The following is a 24,572-nucleotide window of genomic DNA, read 5'->3' on the forward strand; positions in this document are numbered from 1 at the left end:
GGAGGGGGCAAAGGTTCTGGGAGTGATGAAGAATGTATGGAAGGAGAGAACATTATCTCGGAGAGCAAAAATGGGTATGTTTGAAAGAATGATTTTATATGGATGCAAGGCATGGGCTATAGATAGTGTTGTACAGAGGAAGGTGGATGTGTTGGAAATGAAATGTTTAAGGATAATATGTGGTGTAAAGTGGTTTGATCGAGTAAGTAATGATAGGGTAAGAGAGATGTGGGGAAATAAAAAAAAGTGTGGCTGAGAGAGCAGAAGTTGCTCTGTTGAAGTGGTTTGAACATATGGAGAGAATGAGTGAGGAAAGACTGACAAAGAGGATATATTTGTCAAGATGGAGGGAACAAGGAGAAGCAGGAGACTAAATTGGAGGTGGAAGGATGAAGTGGAAAAGATTTTGAGTGATTGGGGCATGAACACACAGGAGGGTGAAAGGCGTGAAAGGAACAGAATGAATTGGAACAATGTGGTATAACGGGGTTGGCGTGCTGTCAGTGGACTGAACCAGGGCATGTGAAACATCTGGGGCAAACCATGGACACCCTTTGATGGGAGTCCTGGAGGAAGCATGTCTTAAAGAGATATAGACAGATAGAATTTTAAGATAAATTTTGACCACTATGGAGATTAAGTGAGGTTTTCATAGATTCTATTGATGCAATACATGTGTACTCCCAGTACCTAGCTTTACAGTGACTAACCCAAAAATCCTAGCTATACAAAATCTTTACTCCTACTCCCTAATTCAGTAACAGCATATTAAATGCTGATAATTAAGCTCTGCAAATGGCAATGTATTCTGTAAACACTATACTCCATTAGCACTGTACAGCAATATTGCTCAATAACTAAAGCTAATAAAGCAAACCAACTCTTGTTGAAAATACCAATCCAAATTACAGACAAAAATAATTTTTACCAAGTATGAGGGGTCCATTCATATATGTATCTTGGAATCTGAGTTACTTCTGTGGTCCCCTAACCTGGAACTCTATCCCAACAATCCCACCAGTGCTACTGTAATCATCGGCAAAATAACCACTTCGTAATGCCTGCAGTTGGAACAAACTTATTCTAACTGTATGAAATCAATCCAAGATGTACGTTTATACTGATAAGTGAATGTGTCAATGCCCGTAGATAAATATACGAGTGTTGGTCCTCAACCAGTATGTTAGATAATGCCTTGGGTTTCTGCAGCCGACAACCTTCTGGTAACTTAAATAATGACATGTACTCTACCGTCACCTTCCTAGCGCCATAAGGCAGCTTTAGACAAGTGCTACAATCATCTGTATACCCGATGAGCCATATTGCATAACATTACATACATCAACATTTCACTCGAGATGCTACTATGCATTACCTTATGGAGAGTTGTGGTTAGTCGTCCTGTTGTTGCACACCTTTCAAACCTTGTTATCAATATTTTATCTGACTGATAATCACATTAACATAACACAATTCACGACATTATCATATGTTATTGCCAACTATAGGTGACTTAAGACAACAAGGAGGGAAGTTTAAATTCACGAAACACTTTCACATTATATCAAATTTCATCAAATCTCGACACTATAATTGTATTGCTTGATTAATTATCACACAATTACTCATTAAGGACCTAGTCTGTTAGTTTAAAAAACTATATAACTCTCGGCTAGTGTCAGTGTGGCAAGGTCCCTCACTCTATTCCAGCGTTCACATGTCTCCTTGCGCCATTGTTTGGGATAGACTGCTTTGCTGTGAAACATCTGCTCGCTGTGTGGTAAATATATCCCACATATGCTCAGTTCATATGAAGATTACGTCAAAAAATATTGACTCCAACCCAATATATTATTATTCTTGATAATAATTTGAAGTAGTTGTGTCAAAAAATTATATAGTTCCTTAAAACAAGTGATTATATATTTTCCAACAGGTTTGTTTACAAAATGTTGAAGGAGCAGACGACGCGCTCCACATGTGACATGCGTCAAGTACGCAGTGACGGCATGAACGAGCAGGGGAAGAGATTGGCTGAGGTGGTCCGACGGACACATAAGAAGTTGAGGAGACAGTATAAGTTGGGTAATATCCTTACATGACAAATGTAAGGGATCTTGGAATAACAGACCTCCGACCTAGAGATGAGGGAAGATATGAAGGGGAGGATATGTCACGAAGGAATTTGGCAATGTGGAAAGTAACATTTCTGGGGATTTGATTGTAAGGGGCTGAGTTGAACACTCAACTCTGCATGGAAGAAATATTGAAAATCTATTACGAAAATATCGAAAGTAAAGAACATCTGAAGAAAACAGACAATGAAATTAGTAGAGCTGATGATGTGAAACCGGTATTGTATGAAGTATTTTTGAATTCCCAGATATGAATGGAAGTACTGATAAAGTGTTTCAGCAAAATAATCCAAACTGGCAAAATTCCTGATGAATGGAGGATTTCAAGAACAAATATAATACCAAAGTTAAGAAATTCGGAGCAAAAGAACTAAGATCTGTAGGTCTCAAAAATTTTTTAGTCGGTTGGCATTGGAGAACAAATTGGAAATCTTGTTTATGAAAATGATAAGGTCAAATGGAACTAAACTGGTTTTACTAATTTAGGACCACTTTGATAACATTGTATTCATACAAAAGTACCTTCAAGAAAGTAGTTTCAAAAGAAGACCCTCATTAATAGTAACAGAAATTAATTTCATTAGGGCTTTAGTTTCTCTTAGAAGATGGAAAGCAAGTCATATATCATTGGATTACGAAGAGCATCTAAAATTAATGGACATAATTGCAAATATTTATAAAGGGGATGAAATATGTATTTGTTACATGTGATAAAAAAGTATAATTAAACATAACAAGTGGGAGAAGATTAGGATGCACAGGATGTATCTTTAAACTTGCGATGTACAGAAATTCGTAAGCAGTTAGTCATGATTGTTGTAAAATAAGTACAGTACTTTTTTATTGTTATTGCAGTGGAAGAAACTAAAGAAATGATCGACATAATACCATACTTAGAATGAGTGCAGATTATGGAATTCATTCCAGTCCATGCAGTTTGTTGATTAGATGTACATAAAAACAAGAGTGATATCATATTCAATATGAAAGAATAGCCAGAAAATAAATATGGTGGAAAAGTAACGTGAAATTAAATACCCTGGAATCTTGATAAATAATCAGAAAAATTGCTCTGCACTTCAAAATGACATTTTTTTCAAAAAGCCAAATGTATGGGAAACCTCATCTGCCCAATCATTCCATAAAACTCTCATAAAGGTGTAATGGGAAAAGAGGTGGTCTACCAGCAATTTATATGGATTGAATCTTGTACATTGTCCTAAAGCTGAGATGGAAATGCTCCAAAGAGCAGATGTTGTAAAGGCAGACATTAGATAACCAAAATATACACAGGAAACATCACTAACAGTGGAATTAGAAGCATCCACAACAAAAGCAAGGATGATGGAATGGCAGATTGAATATCAGTAATATAACATAAAGGGTCTGTCTATCTCTGTGTTTATATATCTGATGCCCATTCAAGGGGATGGCCATGGCAAGAGTCTCCATACTTGGTGAACTCCTGTGCTGCTCTTAGTAATTTAGTGCCTCACCCTTAACAGGCCATTGGTAAAGGGAAACTCTAGCGTAGTGTTTCAAGAGGCTCCTACTCTGTGTTCCTACCAACCAAATTAGCACAAAAAAAGTGAGGCTTTGGTAATAGGTATGACGGAATAAAGATTTAATAATTCAGGTGGAAAAATTGATGTCAATTTGATTTTTTTTGAGGGGGGAATCATTTGTTTATGATGTATGATGTATTATGGTGTAGTAAACATAATCTTTTTCCAAATGAGAAAAAATTAAGAACAGGTGACTGAGTTTTAGAGGGAAAAATCCTCATTTGGCCCCCATCTCAGTTCCCTGTATCAGAAAAGTAAAACAGGAGGGGAGGATTTCTAGTGCCCCTCTCCCGCCCCTTTTAGTTGCCTTTTAAGACAATCAGGGAATACATGGGAAGTATTCTTTCCCTCCTTATCTCCAGGGATGATATGTGTAATACACCAAAATCACAGACCTCTGTCCACATCCAGGCCCCACAGACCTTTCTTTGGTTTAACCCATTGACCATTGACAGCACATTGACCCCAGTAGATCACTTCATTCCATTTTACTCTATTCTATGCATATCTTTCACCATCCTGCATGTTCAGGCCACAATCGCTCAAAATCTATTCACTCCATCCTTCCCACGTCCAGTTTGGTGTCCTGCTTCTCCTTGTTCCCTCCACCTATAACACATATATCTTCATTATTAACCTTTCCTTGCTCATTCTCACCATGTGTCCAAACCATTTCAACACACCCTCTTCTGCTTTCTTAACCACACTCTTTTTATTACCACACATCTCTCTTACCCTTTTGTTACTTACTTGATCAAACCACCTCCACATATTGTCCTCAAACATTTCATTTCCAACACATTCACCCTTCCCCATACAACCCCATCTATAGCCCATGCCTCACAACCATATAATACTGTTGGAACTACTTTTCCTTCAAACATAACCATTTTTGCTCTCCGAGATAACATTACCACTTTCCACACATTCTTCATTGCTCCTAGAACTTTCACCCTCTCCCCCACCCTATGACTCACACTTCCTTGGTTCCATTCACTGCCAAATATATAAACTCTTCACCTCCTCCAATTTCTCACCACTCCATTCAAACTTACATCCCAACTAACTTGTCCCTTGATCCTGCTGAACCTAATAACCTTGCTCTTATTCACATTTACTGTCAAGTTTCTCCTTTCACACACTTTTGTAAACTGTCACCAACCTCTGCAGTTTCTCACTCGAATCATCTACCAGTGCTGTGTCATTGGCGAACAACAATTGACTCACTTCCTGGGCCTTTTCATCCCCAACAGACTGCATACTCACCCATCTCCAAAATTCTTGCATTTACCTCCCTAACTACCCTATCGATAAACAAATTAAACAACCATAGTGACATCACACAACCCTGCCGTAGACCAGCCTTCACTGTGAACCAATCACCCTCCTCTCTTCCTTTTTACTCATACTCACGCCTTACACCCTTGATAAAAACCTCATTCCTTTTAACAGCTTACCTTCCACACCATACATTCTTAGGACTTTCCAAAAAGCTTCTCTATCAACCCTGTCATACACCTCCAGATCCATAAATGCCAGATACAAATCCATCTGAAAGTGACACTTTTTATTTCAGGTGAAGATGAAACTCAAGTGTGGAAAGAGCATGTTCAACATGAAGAGAAACTTCACACATACGCCAGTGCTATGTACACATTAGCTACCCAGCACTGGGAGTCTCGACAACAGGTTTTTGCAATAAAACTTAAATTTGTCTTTATCTTCAGCATCTTTTGTGATAGGATGACATATGCAGATTCTCCCTAAAATATGTTTGAACAGAAATAACATATTGTAGTTTTCAAGACTTTGTAGTAATATTTGAAATTTTTGCCAAAGAATTATGTATTTTGGATTGTTTACCACATAATTTTATTACTTACAGAATAATGACATGAAATAGTGCATGTGAAAAATATTAAACAGGGTTTGCTTATCTAATTAAGCTGTCAATTTGCTCATGGGAAAAGTTGAGAAAGACAGTAAAAAAAACCTTGGAATATACTTTGATTCAAGGGACTTAAGTCTACCTTGTGGAGTTGGGTTTCCCTTTTTTTATTAGCCAGCTGTAAGGCTGTAAATATCACCCATAAAACATGCATGTGTCTTCAGAAGAGTATTGTTCCTGCAGATGCTTTTGACAAAAGATACCAGTGCATATGGGTGAGAGGAAAAAATTATGAATATAAGAGGATAGAAGTTTTAGAAAGGGAATGCTAGACAGATTTGTTCAAGAGAAAAGATGAAAGGTAGTTGGGCCTTTGAGTATGATGAAGTGAAGGGTTGGAAATCATAATTACAAGATGATTACAAATGCTTATAAAAGTTGTGTGGCATTGTTAATGAAGGATAAGTGGAATTGGCTTGAAAAGATGTTTGACTATAGGTGTGCCAGTGCAATATCACGAGTTGTGAAGTTCAGGTGCTTGAATTCAAAAATCATCCTGAATGGGTGGGAGGTTCACCTGGCCTGAGACCTTGAGAATGTTAAAAAGATAGCGGAGAAAGTTCAGAGGAAAAAAGGAAAACTATATGCCACATTGAAGGCTAATGGAAAAGCTAATAGAAAAACTCTTTGGAAAGTTTTAATTATATGATGCACATGAAGGACTTCTGAGTGCTTTTAAGAGCTTTGTAATTGAAGTTGTGCCTACTTGAGATTATGGGGTTGTATGAGCGAGAGGTTTTAATTGAATGTCGTAGTTTGTAGTTTATCATGGTTAGGTAAAGTCAATAGTGGATGGGGCATTAACTGAGATTAATACAATATGGGGTCATAATGGTGTTTTGATTAATCATAGTAGAGCAGATTGAAAGTTACAGCAAATATTGTGTGCTGAATCAGAGGAATGTTTGTATAGAATGATGGGTCACTGATTATTTTGTAATTATTTGTTGAAGAAAGATGTTGAATGTAAACAAATTTAGGAGTTTGAGAGTGATACCTTGTAAGAATTGTGGTGGGAAAGCTAAAGTTGAAAGCAGAGGATTTGAGGATGATTATTTGTTGAAGAAAGATGTTGAATGTAAACAAATTTAGGAGTTTGAGAGTGATACCTTGTAAGAATTGTGGTGGGAAAGCTAAAGTTGAAAGCAGAGGATTTGAAGATACCCTTAAAGCTCTGTTGAATGTAAAGTACATAAAAAGCCAGCATGATGGAATACTTGTACCAAATCTGATGTGGATATGGAGCCATTGTTTTTCAAGGCCAGGACAAGTGAAAAAAGAGAACACTGGAAGTGGATGGTATCTGAAGTACAGTAGGAATCAGGAAAACAGATAAAAGAATTTTATGGTTTACCCCAGATGCTTCACATGCCCTTGTTCAATCCATTGACAGCATATTGACCCCAGTACCACATCATTCCAATTCACTCTATTCCTTGCACGCCTTTCACCCTCCTGCATGTTCAGGCCCCGATCACTAAAAATCTTTTTCACTCCATCTTTCTACCTCCAATTTGGTCTCCCATTTCTCCTCGTTCCCTCCACCTCTGACACATCCTCTTTGTCAATCTTTCCTCACTCACTCCCTCCATGTGACCAAACCATTTCAAAACTCCCTCCTCTGCTCTCTCAACCACACTCTTTTCATTATCACACATCTCTCTTACCCTTACATTACTTACTCAGTCAAACCACCTCACACCACATATTGTCCTCAAGCATCTCATTTCCAGCACATCTACCCTCCTCCGCACAACTCTATCTATAGCCCATGTCTCGTAACCATGTAACATTGTTGGAACCACTTTCATTCAAACATACCTATTTTTGCTTTCTAAGATAATGTTCTTGACTTCCACACATTCTTCAACACTCCCAGAACTTTCGCCCCCTCTCCCACCCAATGATTCACTTCCACTTCCATGGTTCCATCCGCTGCCAAATCCACTCCCAGATATCTAAAACACTTCACTTCCTCCAGTTTTTCTTCATTCAAACTTACCTCCCAAGTGACTTGTTCCTCAACCCTACTGTACCTAATAACCTTGCTCTTATTCACATTTACTCTCAGCTTTCTTCTTTCACACACTTTACCAAACTCAGTCACCTGCTTCTACAGTTTCTCACCCGAATCAGCCACCAGCACTGTATCAACAGCGACAACAACTGACTCACTTCCCAAGCTCTCTAATCCACAAGAGACTGCATGCTCGCCCCTCTTTCCAAAACTCTTGCATTCACCTCCCTAACAACCCCATCCATAAACAAATTAAACAACCATGGAGACATCACACACCCCTGCCACAAACCTACATTCACTGAGAACCAATCACTTTCCTCTCTTCCTACACATACACATGCCTTACATCCTCGATAAAAACTTTTCACTGCAAGGAATAGAGTGAATTGGAACGATGTGGTATACTGGGGTCGACGTGCTGTCAATGGATTGAACCAGGGCATGTGAAGCATCTGGGGTAAACCATGGAAAGTTCTGTGGGGCCTGGATGTGGAAAGGGAGCTGTGGTTTCAGTGCATTATTACATGACAGCTAGAGACTGAGTGTGAACGAATGGGGCCTTTGTTGTCTTTTCCTAGTGCTACCTCGCACACGTAGGGGGGAGGGGGTTGTTATTTCATGTGTGGCGAGGTGGTGATGGGAATGAATAAAGGCAGACAGTATGAATTATGTACATGTGTGTATATGTATATGTCTGTGTGTATATATATATATATATGTATACATTGAGATGTATAGGTATGTATATTTGTGTGTGTGGACGTGTATGTATATACATGTGTATGTAGGTGGGTTGGGCCATTCTTTCGTCTGTTTCCTTGTGCTACCTCGCTAATGCGGAAGAAGGCGACAAAGCAAAATTAAATGAGGATGCTAGACCAATAACTTTCAGTTATGTACAATGGAGTCATTTTGTGTTTGATGGTGGAAATATCATTTGTGATGTCAGTTTAGCATGCAAAATTGAAAAGTATGAGTGATGGTGGAAATGTGATTTAAGACTACTCTTAGGTGACACATCAGTTAAGCATGCAAATTGAAAAATTAAGAAACTCTAGAGTTAATTGGAAACCAATATTTTTCATGACAACACAAATATGGGTAAATGATGAATGTATACACTTCATCTGCCCCAATTGAATAAATAGATGATAACATTTTCATACTTATAAATTACTATTGTGTTACATAATTCTTAGTGAGATTCATTTTGGAATTTGTATTACAGGTCAATACTTCTCGTGTGACTTGGGTTCATGATGCAGTCATGCAATATTTTCATGAAGGAGAGATGCAGCGTATAACTGAAAAAGAAATGCGAAAGTTGGATCACCTTGGACTGAAATTGAGTAATGATCCTGATGTGGTTAATAGGTAAAATATGAATCTAATAGTCTCATAGATTTCTTATTTGTCATTTATGGACACATCCCTATGAGCCAATAAAGGCACTTATGGCACTCTACAGACCTGCTGCATAGTATTTATTGTTAATTTATGGTTCCTTCTTTTTCACTTCTAGCCCTCAAAGTTGCTAGATATTATCATTTTTTATTGTGATTTCCCATGTCACTAATTGTTGGTGCTGTTTTGTATGCTGAAAACTAGTGTGCCTGGAGACACCACTGACATCAGCTGTGTATTTTAGAACCTTAACTCTTATTGTTGAGTGAGTGTAACAGATTCTTGGATAAGCTTAACTGGATTGGAATTTCAGCAGAAATGTGGTTATCTGTTGTACATAGAATTTAGATTTTTGGCTAGACACAGTAGTTCTTAGGATAAATTACAATTGAACATTATTTTCTTTTTCTAAGTTTACCTGAAATATGTGTTTATTTTGTAGTTCTGAATAAAGTTGAACCCTACTTTTCATTATAACTTGATTTCATTGCAATGTTGTTCCAGAAATATCAAGGTTTCAATGAATGTTGTTCAAGAAACTTTAGAGCCTTCCAACAGATCTTTGTATTTAGTTAAATGCCAATAGGTTTCTAACTCCCAGTACAACCCAGACAAATATCTAGTTTCTGTTTTCAGTGCATGGTTGATTTTTATCAAATACCCAGGGGCAAAAATACTTGTGTGTGTGTGTGTGTGTGTGTGTGTGTGTGTGTGTGTGTGTGTGTGTGTGTGTGTGCTCTCCCTAATATCAAAATTAGGACTTTCATTGGGCATTTTTTTTGAGTTGGGAAATTTTGTATGTGAATGGGCTATTTTCTGAGTATTGAAATCTGATTATTGTTGTTAATGTTTAAAGAGATGACAATTATATTATCACTGACCAGTGACAAGATCATGCCTTATTTATCAGGTACTATGTCATAACCCCTAAGGAAAGAATAGATCCCACGTGTCATTAGAAGCTCTAAGTAGTCCACAGATACATTCAGAAGGCTCAAATGCTTACAGAAAACCTTGGAAGAATATCGTGCACATCGTAAATTAATAAAAGTTTGTAGGGTTCTGGTAATCAGAACCAACTTTCATATTTGGACATGTCAGGAGACCATGAGTATTGATTTTGAATATAATATTAAAGAAAGACTCAAATCTCCAAGCATGACAGGAAAATGAGAGTGAGGGATAAAGTACTGGGCCTTTGTGTATGCGGTGGCTTTAAATGGTGGCAAAGCACCTAGATTTACAAGCTTAAGCATCACACCAAGGTTTAAATGTCTAATGTTTTGGGTGTAAATGGTTCATAACATTTTTGCATCTAAAATTTTTCTAAAATTCATCAGACAAGGAAACAAATTTTTAACATTGAATTGAAAGGATTAAAGGCCTAAGAAGAGGTATATGACAAATAAAATGCACAGAAGTAATCCTCAAAGCTTGTAGTATTTCACAGAAGGATGCAAGGGATTATTGTGAGTGTTCATTGGAAAGGTTTTGCATACAAGGGTAGATGTCTGAGTGGAAATATTGCTCTTTTTTGATTTATCATCTTGGTGTGCAAATAAGCCCTACAGTATTGTGACATCCTTTGTTCACTTTAACATATTAGACATAAGCTAAAGATACTTTATGTGAGACTGAGCTGAAAGGCTGTATGCTTTTGATCCCAATCTTTTAAGTAGGCATCAAATTAAATATGATAGATTGAAAAATAAGTAATGTTGAAAGAGCTGTCATAACCAGATTGTGATGTCAGATGTTATGGTTCTAATGATCATAACTTTCCTCCTTTGTATTAGATCTAAGCCATTCACTTTGAATATGGAAATATCACACATGCTTTACATAAGGCCATGTTATCATTTCCAGGTATACGGTATCTTTGACCTCAAGAATTAAAGTGTTGGATGTGGGAAGCTGCTACAACCCATTCTCAGTGTACAAAGATTTCGATGTGACTGCTGTTGATCTTTGCCCTGCTCATCAGGTACAACATTATTATAATTGTAGTGGCTGAAATAGACTTCTGAAATGGTTTATCTTTTATTGTTATAAGAATATCTTTTGAAATGTTAAGGAATAATATGTTCTTTAACCTTAAAAAACCTAGATTCACAAGGTTGGAAGGGAAATGTGTGAAAAGATAAGAATTGAATTTAATGTTTCAAGTAATAACTTAACATGCTATTAAAGTTTTTATTAACAGAAAATTTTGAGTCTGGAATACGGCCAACAATTATTACATGTATTTCTCTGAAAAATTTACATACACTTTACTTGTTTTGCATAGCATAGCATTTTTCAGAAAACATCTGCAACACTAAATGAGGGTTATCAATATTGATGTTGTCTTGCCATACAGATTAGAAGAGGTGTTTTGCAAAAGTTATCTTGCTATCATTATTTTCATGTTGCATTACCTGGGAGGTTACTGATATTCTTGATTTGTAATTTTGTTGTATTCTGTATGTTATGCCTCTGTTCTCATTGCAAGATTACCTGTTCCACTTTCTTGTCATTCTTTCTTAAAATCTGATCTTTTGTAATTGTAGTTACAGTTCCAGTATATTTACTAGACAACTTCATTATTTTTGGAAAATAACTCTATTGCTCTGTGCATTGTTTCTTTTTCTCTTAATGCCCATAAGTGTGAAAATATATATTTTCATGCAACTAATACTAATCCTTTCTGTTTATTTCAGTCAGTCAAGAAGTGTGATTTCCTAAGCTTAGAAGTTTTTGCACAAAAAACAGAGTCTAATCATCTGGAAACCTGTGCTACCAGAAATTCAGAAGTTTCATTGCAATCTGACAAATCAGAAACAATTAATAAAACATCAGCTATATTAGATACTTCACAAACAACAGAATTAAGAACATCAATCCCATCAGCTACCCTGCAAGCAGCAGGCAATGTAGAGTCATTCTTAGAGTGTACATTAGAAGAGAAACAGAAAGGAAAACAATCTATAATTGATACATCAGAATCTTCCTTCAGAGTCAAAACTTTACATGCAATAACTCCAAAGAACAAAAAAGACAGTGCAGCAGTATGTGATAATGCAAGGTTTTTACATGTGAATGACAAAATTTTGACAGAAATGAATTCAAGAACTGAAACAGTAACTTTGGAGGGAATTCCTGAGCCAGACATTGTAACATGTCTTGAAAGTAATTCCTTTGATGTTGTGGTCTTTTGCCTGCTTCTTGAATACATACCCTCACCAAAACAGAGGCTCTTATGTTGCCAAAAAGCTTATCACCTCTTAAAACCTAATGGTATTCTGTGTATTATCACACCAGACAGCAAACACCAAAATGCTAATGTTCACATCTATAAGCTGTGGAAAATAACTCTTGGATATTTAGGATTTTCAAGGACTAAATATGAAAAACTGACCCATTTCCATGGGATGGTATTTCGCAAAGGACTTTGTAGAGAGGCTTGGGAACTAGATGCAACTAGACAGTTGTCCCTTATGAAAAAGACTAATGTGAAAAACAAATTTGTGGGAATTGATTATGAAAAAGTCAAAGGTGAAATGTACATTCCTCAGGATTTTCAGGATCTTTCGGAAAGTGAAGAAGAAACGCCAGATGATGAAAGTCAGGTCAAGTGATATCTGCAAGTTTATGTTACAGAGTATAACAACATACTGTATACATTCTTCTTGTACATATTATTCATTACATTACAGAGTATAACCAGATAGTTTGTACATCCTTTTAGTACATATCCTTCACTGACATAAAATTTCATGAAGTTTACTGGTGTACATTTTGAATTACCTTTATATTTTTGAGGTGCTATGATTGTTAGTAAATTATGTTTGTTTGATGTTTTGCCTTATCTTCATTATGGGGTAAGTAAAATGATTTTTTTTTCCACCGATGGGTCTTTCATTAATCATTTTCATACTATAACATCTGCCTCCTATACCTAAATTGCAAGCTATCTATCATGCATTTTTTTCTTTCATTTGCCTGCCTTGTAATGTTTCTGAAGCTTACAGCAAGTTCAGGACACTAATATCTAAAACCCCTGTGCAAGCCTTAGTAGGACAAAACATTTCATTAACAAATTTCCTCAATAAGTAGGTATTTTGGCTTCTACAATTCTGGTACTAATGACAATGTTGAAAGTTCATGACCTATATACAGGCATGTATCCAGGATTTGGTAGATAGGATCTACTTGCCTACTAGTAACTATGATGAGATTTTGCCGTAATGGCAGGGTTAGCATGTGGCTCTCATCACACTGCTTACTAGTAGAAGAATTTTGTTTTGACCACCACCATATTGCTCATTTCATATTTTGCTTGTTGGATTTTTTGTTTATTTATTGAGCCTTTGAGAGCTACACCTCAGGTGTAATTGTATTTTCTAGGCTCAGTTGGTATCAGTTTCATTTTCATTTCATGTATGTTTCTTAGTGTTCCTGGTATGGCATTACGTAATTGTTCTAGTTCCCCTGCTGGGCTTTCAGAAATTTTTATGCAAAAGGGGTAACAAATTACAAACTTGCCAAGATAATAATGAATAGCTCAAAACAGTAGTGGTATGTAAGAACATGTATCTTAGAAAACTAAACACTTATTGAGTTATATTGATGTTAAAATTAACAACTAATATTACTTAAATTCTCATGAAAGTGAATACAGCTGGTGTACAGAAGTAAGCATATTATAAGAACAACAATCATATTTAAATAAAAGTAAACTTATGATATTTGTTGACATAAAACTGCTGGTAACAATAATCAAGGGAGTTATATTCAACGAAAATAATTAAGTCACTTTAGCAGAGAAAATTATTATAGACACATCACCGTTTTAGGAGGGTGGTGAAAAGGCATGGTTTCTACATTGACTGTTAGTGTAAATCATTGAAATGGTGAAACAAACACACATGTACATTTAATTTTCCTTTTGAGGAACTAAAATGGGTTAGAATAATTGTAAAAATATATGAATTACCATCAAGTTTAATGAGTACCTCATGGGGGTTGTACCTCCCCACTTACATCTGTTATAAAATATATATATATTGACAGACTCCACTAGTAGGTGGTAAGAACCCATCTCAGACCCCCTCTGCCTAGCAAACAATGGATCAACTCTGTCCAGGCTTGTGTGGTATACTACAGAAACATTCAAAAGAGATTAACCTTACAGTTAAAGATAATAATAGATGAACCCTAAATAGATAACGATGCCACAGGAGTAGCTGCTGAGAAAAATAGTGTACAAGAAGCAAGACAAATGAGGAAAAGGTTGAGAGAAATGTCATTTGTCAACATAAAGGTCAAGTGGTGAGCACAATGCACTAGCACTGCCACCATGGCAAAATCTCACTGCAAGTACCCATAGATACACAGGAAAGTACCTTTTTTACTACATCCTTCCATCTCCAAGTTGGCTTCCTCCTTCTTGTCCCTTCCATTTCCAACACTTATGCCCTCTTTGTCAACCTCATCACTCCTGTCCATGTCCAAATAATATTAGTACATCATCTTCATATCTTTCAACTATGCTGTTCTTGTTGCCACATCCCTCTCTTACCCTATAATTTCTTACTCAGTCAACACTCCTCACATTACATTTTGTCCTTAAACATTTCATTTTCAATATATTCACCCTTTTCTGTAATTGCTCAATTGCAGCCCATGTCTTACATCCATACAACACCATCAAGACTACTTTTCCATTAAACATGCCCATCTTTGCCCTCCTGACAACAGCTTCCCTTCCACACACTCCTCAGTATGCCCAGTACCTTACCTCCCTTGTCCACTCAATATATCATTACATCTTCCATGGATCCACTCACTGCCATGTCCACACCGTTGTCCTACTTCCTCAGGTTCTCTCCATTCAAACTAACCAACTTTTCTCTACCAAACCCAATAATCTTGCTTTAATTCACATTTACTCTCAACTCCTTTCACACACACACACCCCCAAACTCAGACACCAGCTTCAGCAGTTTCTCATTTGAATCTCCCTCCAGTGCTGTGTCATCAGCAAAACATGACTATCCCACTTCCCCAGCTCTACTACCTCCAACAGACTGTAGACCTGTTCCTTCCTCCAAGATACATGCAGCCACCTCCCCATCCATACAAAATTAATCAGCCATGGTGACATCACTCATCCCTACCACATACCCACCTTCAACTGGTACCATTCACCCTTTATTCCTACTGAACGCAGCCCTTACTTTCTTGATAAGACTCTTCACTGCTTCTTGTAGCTTTCCTCCCAAACCATATATTCATGACACCTTCCACATGGTATCCCTATCAATCTAGAATGTGATTTCTCCAGATGCATGAAAGTCACATACACATCCCTCTGTTTCTTTAAGTATTTCTTTCACATATTCTTCAGTGCAAACAAATGACCCACACATCCTGAACCAATCCTAAAGCCATATTGTTCTTTTCCAAGCTGAGGATCTATGCAAACCACCATCCTTTCAATCACCACTCTCCAATATTGAACACCAGCAGCTTTTTGTTACGGAGTGGTTAGAGTACAGAAGTAAGGGGTTGGACAAGGGAAGGTGTAGTTTTGAAATGGAAAAGAGTTAAAGAGTATGTAGGTGTTTGGTGTATATTTTCTGATATATATATTTGTTTGGAACCTGTTTTTCAGCAACAAAATAGTCTCAGTTTTCAGACTTTTCTTTATTCTTACTACTGGGAAGGGGTAATTATGCATTTCACCAATCGTTACACAATAACCAGTTGTCATAAGACCAGTGCCAAGCAACAAATGAAAATTTTTCTGCTTTGCAGCAGCTCATGACAACCTCAAGTTCAGGTGGAAAGAACACCTTGTATCTGGCAGCAGTGGCTGTCAGTACCCCTGTAAAGGTATACTTAGTATAAGTTGATCAACTTTATAATGAATATATAAAAAAGTTTCAGTTAACATCCATACATAGTTGTTCCTTTCCCTGCTAAGTAAAAGTGAGATTACATGATTTATAACATGTTTTAGTGTACTCATTCATCATAAATAATACTCATATGGTGTGTACTCCAAGCTATTATAAGAAATATCATCACCATTTTATTTCAAACATTGCAGAGCAATAGCTGTATTTTATAAATACTGTGTTCAAATGTTTGGCAAACATCACAAGTCAAGTGGACCATACAATACAGATTCATAAAGTTAACTCTAGTACATGTGTAAACAGGATAACAATGTTTTCCTATAAAACATATCCGAAACAGATTTGTTAATGATTTATGTCCAATAATGAATTGTTCTACACTCTATAGTCTTTTGAAGGATTTAGCTACATACATAATTTCTTGGAAAAACTCTAATTAAAGTTAAGTCTCACCAATCAGAGCACTAATCTGGTAACAAAGATTTTTCCATGGGCTCATAAACTCAAAAAATGCAATTCACATTAGAAAGGAAGCCACATGAAAACTTCATGAAAAACATAAGAAAAAGAAATATTCGTATGACTGTTAAAAGTTACTCTAATGGTTAACTAAATACATGAATGCACCAAAAAGTCAAAGCATTCAGCAACAACATTCACACAAATTCTTGAGCTGCTAATTATCACCAAATGAGTTGTCTCAGCTTAGTTTTCCACAGATCCTAACATTAGTATTACAGCATTCTTCAACATCATCAGCAGTTCTACATGGTGGGAGTTTTCCCTCTCTTCTGTGATCATTTCATCTATGAACGAAGTAGGGTTTAAAGACTTGTATCCAAAGCTTAGTTCAACAACTTTATTGGTGCATTCCACCAGATCTCTAGCACTGACAGTCAGTTTTTCTTTAAAGTCATTTAGGGCCTTCTCATTGCTCTGAATCACTCTCCTTAATTTTGTAATGTTTTCAGTTATTTCATCATATTTTGACTTCTCTAAATGGTTGATTTTCTCCTCAAAAGTTTCACTTAAAATGTATTTTTCTTTTTGAATTTCATGGTCTGCCATATCATGGGTGCATTTATTTCTACTACAAGTTCCACAGGAAGCAATAGGGCACTTTGAATAACTTTTCCTTGTCACAAGCCCTACAATAAGCCCAGTAGTTAGCCCAATAATTGTTCCAATACCTCCACCAACCATAACTCCTATTGGACCACCAAAGATTCCAACCTCTGCCCCTGTCACTGCTCCAGCAGTTATTGCACTACCAATTCCAGTCACAGTTGCAGAACCGATCCCTGCACCAGTTCCAGCTAGCGCAGGTGTAACACCAGATGGATCCATACAAAAATCAGTACAGGTTTGCTGACAAATTTCACAATTATGAACATGAAATCCACTAAGCACAGGAAACTTTTCAATGTGTTCTTTTCTTTCTTGTACCTTCCACGTTATCTTTTTTGCCTGATCTTCATATTGATTTAGTGATATCTTCTCTCTTCGAAGAGTATTGACCAATTCAGCTGTAGCTTTCACATTTTTCTTTAATTTGCCTTTTATTTGTTCTAGATGATTAGTTGCCTCAATAAGGTCCCTAGTTGGCTTGAGGCTGACTGGAGAAGATTCTAGTAAGGCTTCAAAAAATCTAGCATACTCTGCTTGCATGTTATTCCATTTATACTGCAGGTATGCATGATGGCTCTTCTCAGACAAATCAACTGTGTCTGTGACATACAAAGGCCAGTTATCAAGTCTGTACACATCGGTAAACTGGATACCTGTATGTCTCATCACCTCAACTAGTGCTGGATCACTATCAGAAGCAAAAGTAGCCAAAAGTTTTGATATACCACTGACATTATTTCCCAAAATTGAAGTAAACTTAGTAAAGGTTTCTATGTGGTGTGCTAATATCCTATTTTGATTGGCTTTGGCAACTAATCCAATGCAGTTAAGGTTATTTAAGCCAAAGTCCTTTGTTAAGAAGACCTTTAATTTCTCCAATGGCACTTTTGTGTCACCAAAGCCAGGTGTATCTATCAACACACAGTTACCTTCAAAGTGCATTCCAGTTTGATGGTATATCAGATATGCTGTGATGTACTCTGTTTGATTATCTACCTGGTGTTTGTCATCACTCCCAGTATAATCTTTCAATTGGAATCTAAAGTTATCTTCAAGGGCAACACCAAAGAGATGATTAACCATAGCATTGATAATACTAGTCTTTCCAGCACCTGTCTCTCCCAAAAGCAAAACTGATTTTGTTGGTCTGTCATTCATGGGACCAATGGCCACAATCTGAATCCTGTTCTCTTCATCTTTTTGAATACTTGTGGTCTTAAGCTCATATTTTGTTAGCCCTTCCTCTTCTCCAACCACCGAACAGATACCTTCAATCAAGTTCTTCTTTAATTCTGCATTTGCCATCTCCACAAAGACCTGTAAATATTCACAAGTTACCATGCTAATCTCAGTTTGGTGACTTTGTTTGTATAAACAAGTGACTATTTTTTGGAAAAAAATACAATCTAGAAATATATGGTTTTTGAATGGTAGCATAAATACCCACTGGTAATCATTTGTCCATGCCATCTCAGCTACCAAAGGAAATATATATTTCATTGATTTTAGTCACATGCATGAAAACAGGCTAAAGTTTAGCAGCAGAACTTCTGCTTAAGTTAGTAGATGATAGGACTGATGTTAAGAATGCAAGGAGACATGGTCAAATTAACTCACAAACACAAACGTATTCTAACTATAGTTTCACAAGGAAATGACTTTGAACCATGTACTGCCCATCTTGACTAGTGTACATGTAGCTTCCTTCTCTCATCTATTTTTTTTTTTTTTTTTTTGAACAGATCAAAAGTTCCATACATTACTAGATCCACTAAATGGGGAAAGGTACTAAAAGAATATTTAAAAATCAGTCTTAAAGGCTGCACAAAAACTCAACATCAAAGCTAGAGCCATTAAAGTGCGACATATGCAAGTAACTGAGGTAAATGGTGCTTTTGAGTGACATAAGTATAATATGTTCTAAGATCTTGAATAATTTTCAAAAGTGCAGTCTTCTTTTGTAAAAAAAAAAAAAAAAAAATCAAATTAATGCGCACTATTCTTAAGTAACCAATCTTGGTCATGTTAATAAGAGTCCACTATACTGCGCATAGTGGACTCTATTTCTATTTCCTAAGACTTACAATTGATTAATAATAAAAAAACAAATATATGAAGGTTGAATTGGAAAACTTTTTGTGCATGCATTGAAACTAGTGGAAAACTAGGAATAAACATTTTCTGAAACTGAGTAAACAAGAGAATGGAACTTTTATCCATCTAATGAAGGTTCAAGCTCATCTACAAAACTATACATCCCAGATTGATATGAAATGTGTTTTAGATGTCCTTGTGGCATGAACTGAATTGCAGGGCAAAATAATTGGATGAAATTTCCTCTACATTTTCATTTCTTGATTCTTCACTTATAAAAATAGATCAATCTGAGTTCCAGAAGGCTTTCAGCAAGGACTTGGATGCCTACAAAGTTTCAGAAGATAATCCAAGTTTCAAACATCAAGCTTTGAGAATTATTGCTGGATGTAAAATCATTCCCTCTTCATGATGTCCTTCAGATGTCACATGAGCTGTTTCTTTCCAAATATTACCCTAGAGGGAGGTTGCTTTATGCTTTTTTTTTTTCCTGTATTTTGCTAATCACAGAACCATTTTGTAAAAGAAGTTTTACTTGCTGAAAATCTAACAAAATGTGAACTAAAATCAAGTAGACAGATATCACCATTCTTTCTTCTGCAAATGATATAGCTAGAAGTCTGGATAATGATGTCATAACTGATGAATGCTTGAACATCAATCAAAGCACCAATAGTAAAACTAATTCTATTTGCATACAGAGAAGTGAGGGCCAAGTGAGGAATTTTTCCTCTGAGGCTCGAGTCATCTATTCTTGAAGCTACATCGCTAATACGGGAAATGGCAATAAATATATATATATATATATATATATTTTTTTTATACTTTGTCGCTGTCTCCCGCGTTTGCGAGGTAGCGCAAGGAAACAGACGAAAGAAATGGCCCAACCCCCCCCCCATACACATGTACATACACACGTCCAGACACGCAAATATACATACCTACACAGCTTTCCATGGTTTACCCCAGACGCTTCACATGCCTTGCTTCAATCCACTGACAGCACGTCAACCCCTGTATACCACATGACTCCAATTCACTCTATTTCTTGCCCTCCTTTCACCCTCCTGCATGTTCAGGCCCCGATCACACAAAATCTTTTTCACTCCATCTTTCCACCTCCAATATATATATATATATATTTTTTTATTATACTTTGTCGCTGTCTCCCGCGTTTGCGAGGTAGCGCAAGGAAACAGACGAAAGAAATGGCCCAACCCACCCCATACACATGTATATACATACGTCCACACACGCAAATATACATACCTACACAGCTTTCCATGGTTTGCCCCAGACGCTTCACATGCCTTGATTCAATCCACTGACAGCACGTCAACCCCGGTATACCACATCGATCCAATTCACTCTATTCCTTGCCCTCCTTTCACCCTCCTGCATGTTCAGGCCCCGATCACACAAAATCTTTTTCACTCCATCTTTCCACCTCCAATTTGGTCTCCCTCTTCTCCTCGTTCCCTCCACCTCCGACACATATATCCTCTTGGTCAATCTTTCCTCACTCATTCTCTCCATGTGACCAAACCATTTCAAAACACCCTCTTCTGCTCTCTCAACCACGCTCTTTTTATTTCCACACATCTCTCTTACCCTTACGTTACTTACTCAATCAAACCACCTCACACCACACATTGTCCTCAAACATCTCATTTCCAGCACATCCATCCTCCTGCGCACAACTCTATCCATAGTCCACGCCTCGCAACCATACAACATTGTTGGAACCACTATTCCTTCAAACATACCCATTTTTGCTTTCTGAGATAATGTTCTCGACTTCCACACATTCTTCAAGGCTCCCAGAATTTTCGCCCCCTCCCCCACCCTATGATCCACTTCCGCTTCCATGTTTCCATCCGCTGCCAGATCCACTCCCAGATATCTAAAACACTTCACTTCCTCCAGTTTTTCTCCATTCAAACTCACCTCCCAATTGACTTGACCCTCAAACCTACTGTACCTAATAACCTTGCTCTTATTCACATTTACTCTTAACTTTCTTCTTTCACACACTTTACCAAACTCAGTCACCAGCTCCTGCAGTTTCTCACATGAATCAGCCACCAGCGCTGTATCATCAGCGAACAACAACTGACTCACTTCCCAAGCTCTCTCATCCCCAACAGACTTCATACTTGCCCCTCTTTCCAAAACTCTTGCATTCACCTCCCTAACAACCCCATCCATAAACAAATTAAACAACCATGGAGACATCACACACCCCTGCCGCAAACCTACATTCACTGAGAACCAATCACTTTCCTCTCTTCCTACACGTACACATGCCTTACATCCTCGATAAAAACTTTTCACTGCTTCTAACAACTTGCCTCCCACACCATATATTCTTAATACCTTCCACAGAGCATCTCTATCAACTCCATCATATGCCTTCTCCAGATCCATAAATGCTACATACAAACAAACAGACCAAGAAGGCGTTAACTTCCTTATTTAGAAAAAAAATATAAAAATTGAGTTTAAGTGGTCGACATTCTGAAAGTGACCTATGGGTAAAGTGTGTGAAAGAAGAAAGTTGAGAGTAAATGTGAATAAGAGCAACATTATAAGATATAGTAGGGTTGAGGGTCAAGTCAATTGGGAGGTGAGTTTGAATGGAGAAAAATTGGAGGAAGTAAAGTGTTTTAGATATCTGGGAGTGGATTTGGCAGTGGATGGAACCATGGAAGCAGAAGTGAATCATAGGGCGGGGGAGGGGGCAAAAGTTCTGGGAGCCTTGAAGAATGTGTGGAAGTCGAGAACGTTATCTCGGAAAGCAAAAATGGGTATGTTTGAAGGAATAGTGGTTCCAACAATGTTGTATGGTTGCGAGGCGTGACCTATGGATAGAGTTGTGCGCAGGAGGGTTGATGTGCTGGAAATGAGATGTTTGAGGACAATATGTGGTGTAAGATGGTTTGATCGAGTAAGTAATGTAAGGGTAAGAGAGATGTGTGTTAATAAAAAGGGTGTGGCTGAGAGAGCAGAAGAGGGTGTTTTGAAATGGTTTGGTCACATGGAAAGAATGAGTGAGGAAAGATTGACCAAGAGGATATATGTGTCAGAGGTGGAGGGAACAAGGAGAAGTGGGAGACCAAATTGGAGGTGGAAAGATGTAGTGAAAAAGATTTTGAGTGATCAGGGCCTAAACATGCAGGAAGGTGAAAGGCATGCAAGGAATAGAGTGAACGGGAACGATGTGGTATACCGGGGTCGACGTGCTGTCAATGGATTGAACCAGGGCATGTGAAGCGTTTGGGGTAAACCATGGAAAGCTGTGTGGGGCCTGGATGTGGAAAGGGAACTGTGGTTTCGGTGCATTATTACATGACAGCTAGAGACTGAGTGTGAACGAATGGGGCCTTTGTTGTCTTTTCCTAGCGCTACCTCGCTCACATGAGGGGGGAGGGGGTTGTTATTCCATGTGTGACGAGGTGGCGATGGGAATGAATAATGGCAGACAGCATGAATTATGTATATGTGTATATATGTATATGTCTGTGTGTGTATATATATGTATACATTGAGTTGTATAGGTATGTATATTTGCGTGTGTGGACGTGTATGTATATACATGTGTATGGGGTGGGTTGGGCCATTCTTTCGTCAGTTTCCTTGCGCTACCTCGCTAACGCGGGAGACAGCGACAAAGCAAAATAAAATAGAAAATATATATATATATATATATATATATATATATATATATATATATATATATATATATATAATATTCTTGAAACTGACACTGAATGCCCATACCAAGTGAATATTCCCGCCCGTCTTGATTTTTCATTTTCCAAAAGAAGGAACAGAGGAGGGGACCAAGTGAGGATTTCCCTCAAAGGCTCCGTTCTCTGTTCTTAACGCTACTCGCTAATGCGGGAAATGGCGAATAGTATAGGAACCAATAATATTAACCTGTACTGCCGACAGATATGTTGGCAATGGTTGGTTGAATGGTATATCAATACTTATATAATAGTGGGTTTATCGTACTTCATGTTCAGCACTTTTAAACTAACTAACCTCCACTAAGTTTAACTGTTTACATTAAATTGTTTACTTTCCCTGATTTTTACAAACTCCCGACGACCTTAACGAATATGTTAAATTCAAGTTTTCGCTCATAAGAAATACCATTTATATAAGAAGTACCATTTGCCGAAACTATTTCTTCCATTTGGAAAAGACTATTTATATATATATATATATATATATATATATATATATATATATATATATATATATATATATCACTGAAATGCATAAGAAATACCATTTAACCCCATGTCAGCGTCTAACATGTTTGCACGCCACCGTTACCGTCAGGTGGTTAACACAGGAACAGATGAGGCCCCAGAGAGCCACCCTGTGTACCCCCACATGACACACAGTGAGCACATGTACTATCTGCATCTACGTCAATTTGAATATGATTGCAATCAAAGTACACTATATACATAGCTAAGCACATTTTGATTCTGAATACATCATCATTTTCTCATCATTTTTTCTAGCTTTAACACAACTACAAAAATGTATAATTACCTGAATCACCTTCGACGTAATTCAAAAGATGTATGATACATGTATCAGTGTAATATCCTCTAAAACCAGACTGAAATTAATACCAAATAGTTATGAAATATAATAATTTAACTGAATGAAACAGTCGTCAGATATATATATAAACACATCTAGTTATACATATTACGTATGAGTCTCACAGACAAAAGAAAAATTGTAAGAAAATCCGTTAATAGTTAACCCTAATGTGAAGGTGTCAGCTCCACTACGTTTGGGTCAGCTGCTATGGCAAGTAAAGTTGCCACCGTGTGTTTTTAATGTGACTGTCGACTATAATCTCTGTCATTCCGGAAATATCATGTTGAGATACTATCTTTTTTCTTTGATAGTCTTCTCTAAGCTTAAAGATAGTCTAAGATAATCAATGTCAGTGTTCATTCAGCTATTACGTATGAATAACTTCGCTAATTTATTTTTAGTGTTATTACATGGAGGAATGTCCTTCTTTCTCAGTTGTTTAGAATTTTTAACATTTCATATTAACGTAAATAGCTACAATTAATCACATTTGCTTATCAGCTAATGATACTTTAAGCTATTAAGACTCTACCAAGTAAAATACGAATATCACATGCATAGCTTCACTTTCATTACGACTCTCATCAACAAATATGTCAGAACAATACATATGATTTTAAGTATGATTCATGTGAAAAGAAAAATATTATGATACGAGGCAAATATTCAAATTTAATCTTTGTCTTGGCGGTGCACATGTGGCAAGACTCGCTGACCACTACATACATGACGTCTCATTGCCAGATGTCG

The 24,572-nt window shown here is 37.1% G+C and overlaps 3 protein-coding genes across 6 annotated transcripts in view; 1 reads left to right on the forward strand and 2 right to left on the reverse strand.

Annotated features, from left to right (window-relative positions):
• The window catches only part of mahj (LisH and WD40 domain-containing protein mahjong), a 212,913-nt gene that overhangs the window by 188,015 nt on the left and 326 nt on the right, over window positions 1–24,572 (reverse strand). The window lies entirely within an intron of this gene.
• On the forward strand, window positions 1,958–12,836 carry Samtor (S-adenosylmethionine sensor upstream of TORC1). 3 transcript variants are annotated; one of them, XM_071666655.1, is made up of 5 exons: window positions 1,958–2,085; window positions 5,277–5,389; window positions 8,897–9,042; window positions 10,939–11,056; window positions 11,772–12,836. In XM_071666655.1, the coding sequence occupies exons 1-5, from the start codon at window positions 1,986–1,988 to the stop codon at window positions 12,687–12,689; spliced, it is 1,395 nt and encodes a 464-aa protein (XP_071522756.1). In that variant the 5' UTR covers window positions 1,958–1,985; the 3' UTR covers window positions 12,690–12,836. The 3 variants fall into 3 exon arrangements, with proteins under 3 accessions (XP_071522756.1, XP_071522757.1, XP_071522758.1); XM_071666656.1 differs by having other exon boundaries at window positions 2,004–2,080; XM_071666657.1 differs by having other exon boundaries at window positions 2,008–2,062.
• On the reverse strand, window positions 14,710–24,039 carry LOC139751314 (uncharacterized). Of its 2 annotated transcripts, none has more exons than XM_071666654.1 (2): window positions 23,766–24,039; window positions 14,710–18,419 (listed from the first exon to the last, which is right to left on the reverse strand). In XM_071666654.1, the coding sequence occupies exon 2, from the start codon at window positions 18,405–18,407 to the stop codon at window positions 16,680–16,682; it is 1,728 nt and encodes a 575-aa protein (XP_071522755.1). In that variant the 5' UTR covers window positions 18,408–18,419; window positions 23,766–24,039; the 3' UTR covers window positions 14,710–16,679. The 2 variants fall into 2 exon arrangements, with proteins under 2 accessions (XP_071522755.1, XP_071522754.1); XM_071666653.1 differs by lacking the exon at window positions 23,766–24,039 and adding an exon at window positions 23,494–23,611.

This window comes from Panulirus ornatus, chromosome 11, assembly GCF_036320965.1.
Source record: "Panulirus ornatus isolate Po-2019 chromosome 11, ASM3632096v1, whole genome shotgun sequence".
Taxonomy (NCBI): domain Eukaryota; kingdom Metazoa; phylum Arthropoda; class Malacostraca; order Decapoda; family Palinuridae; genus Panulirus; species Panulirus ornatus.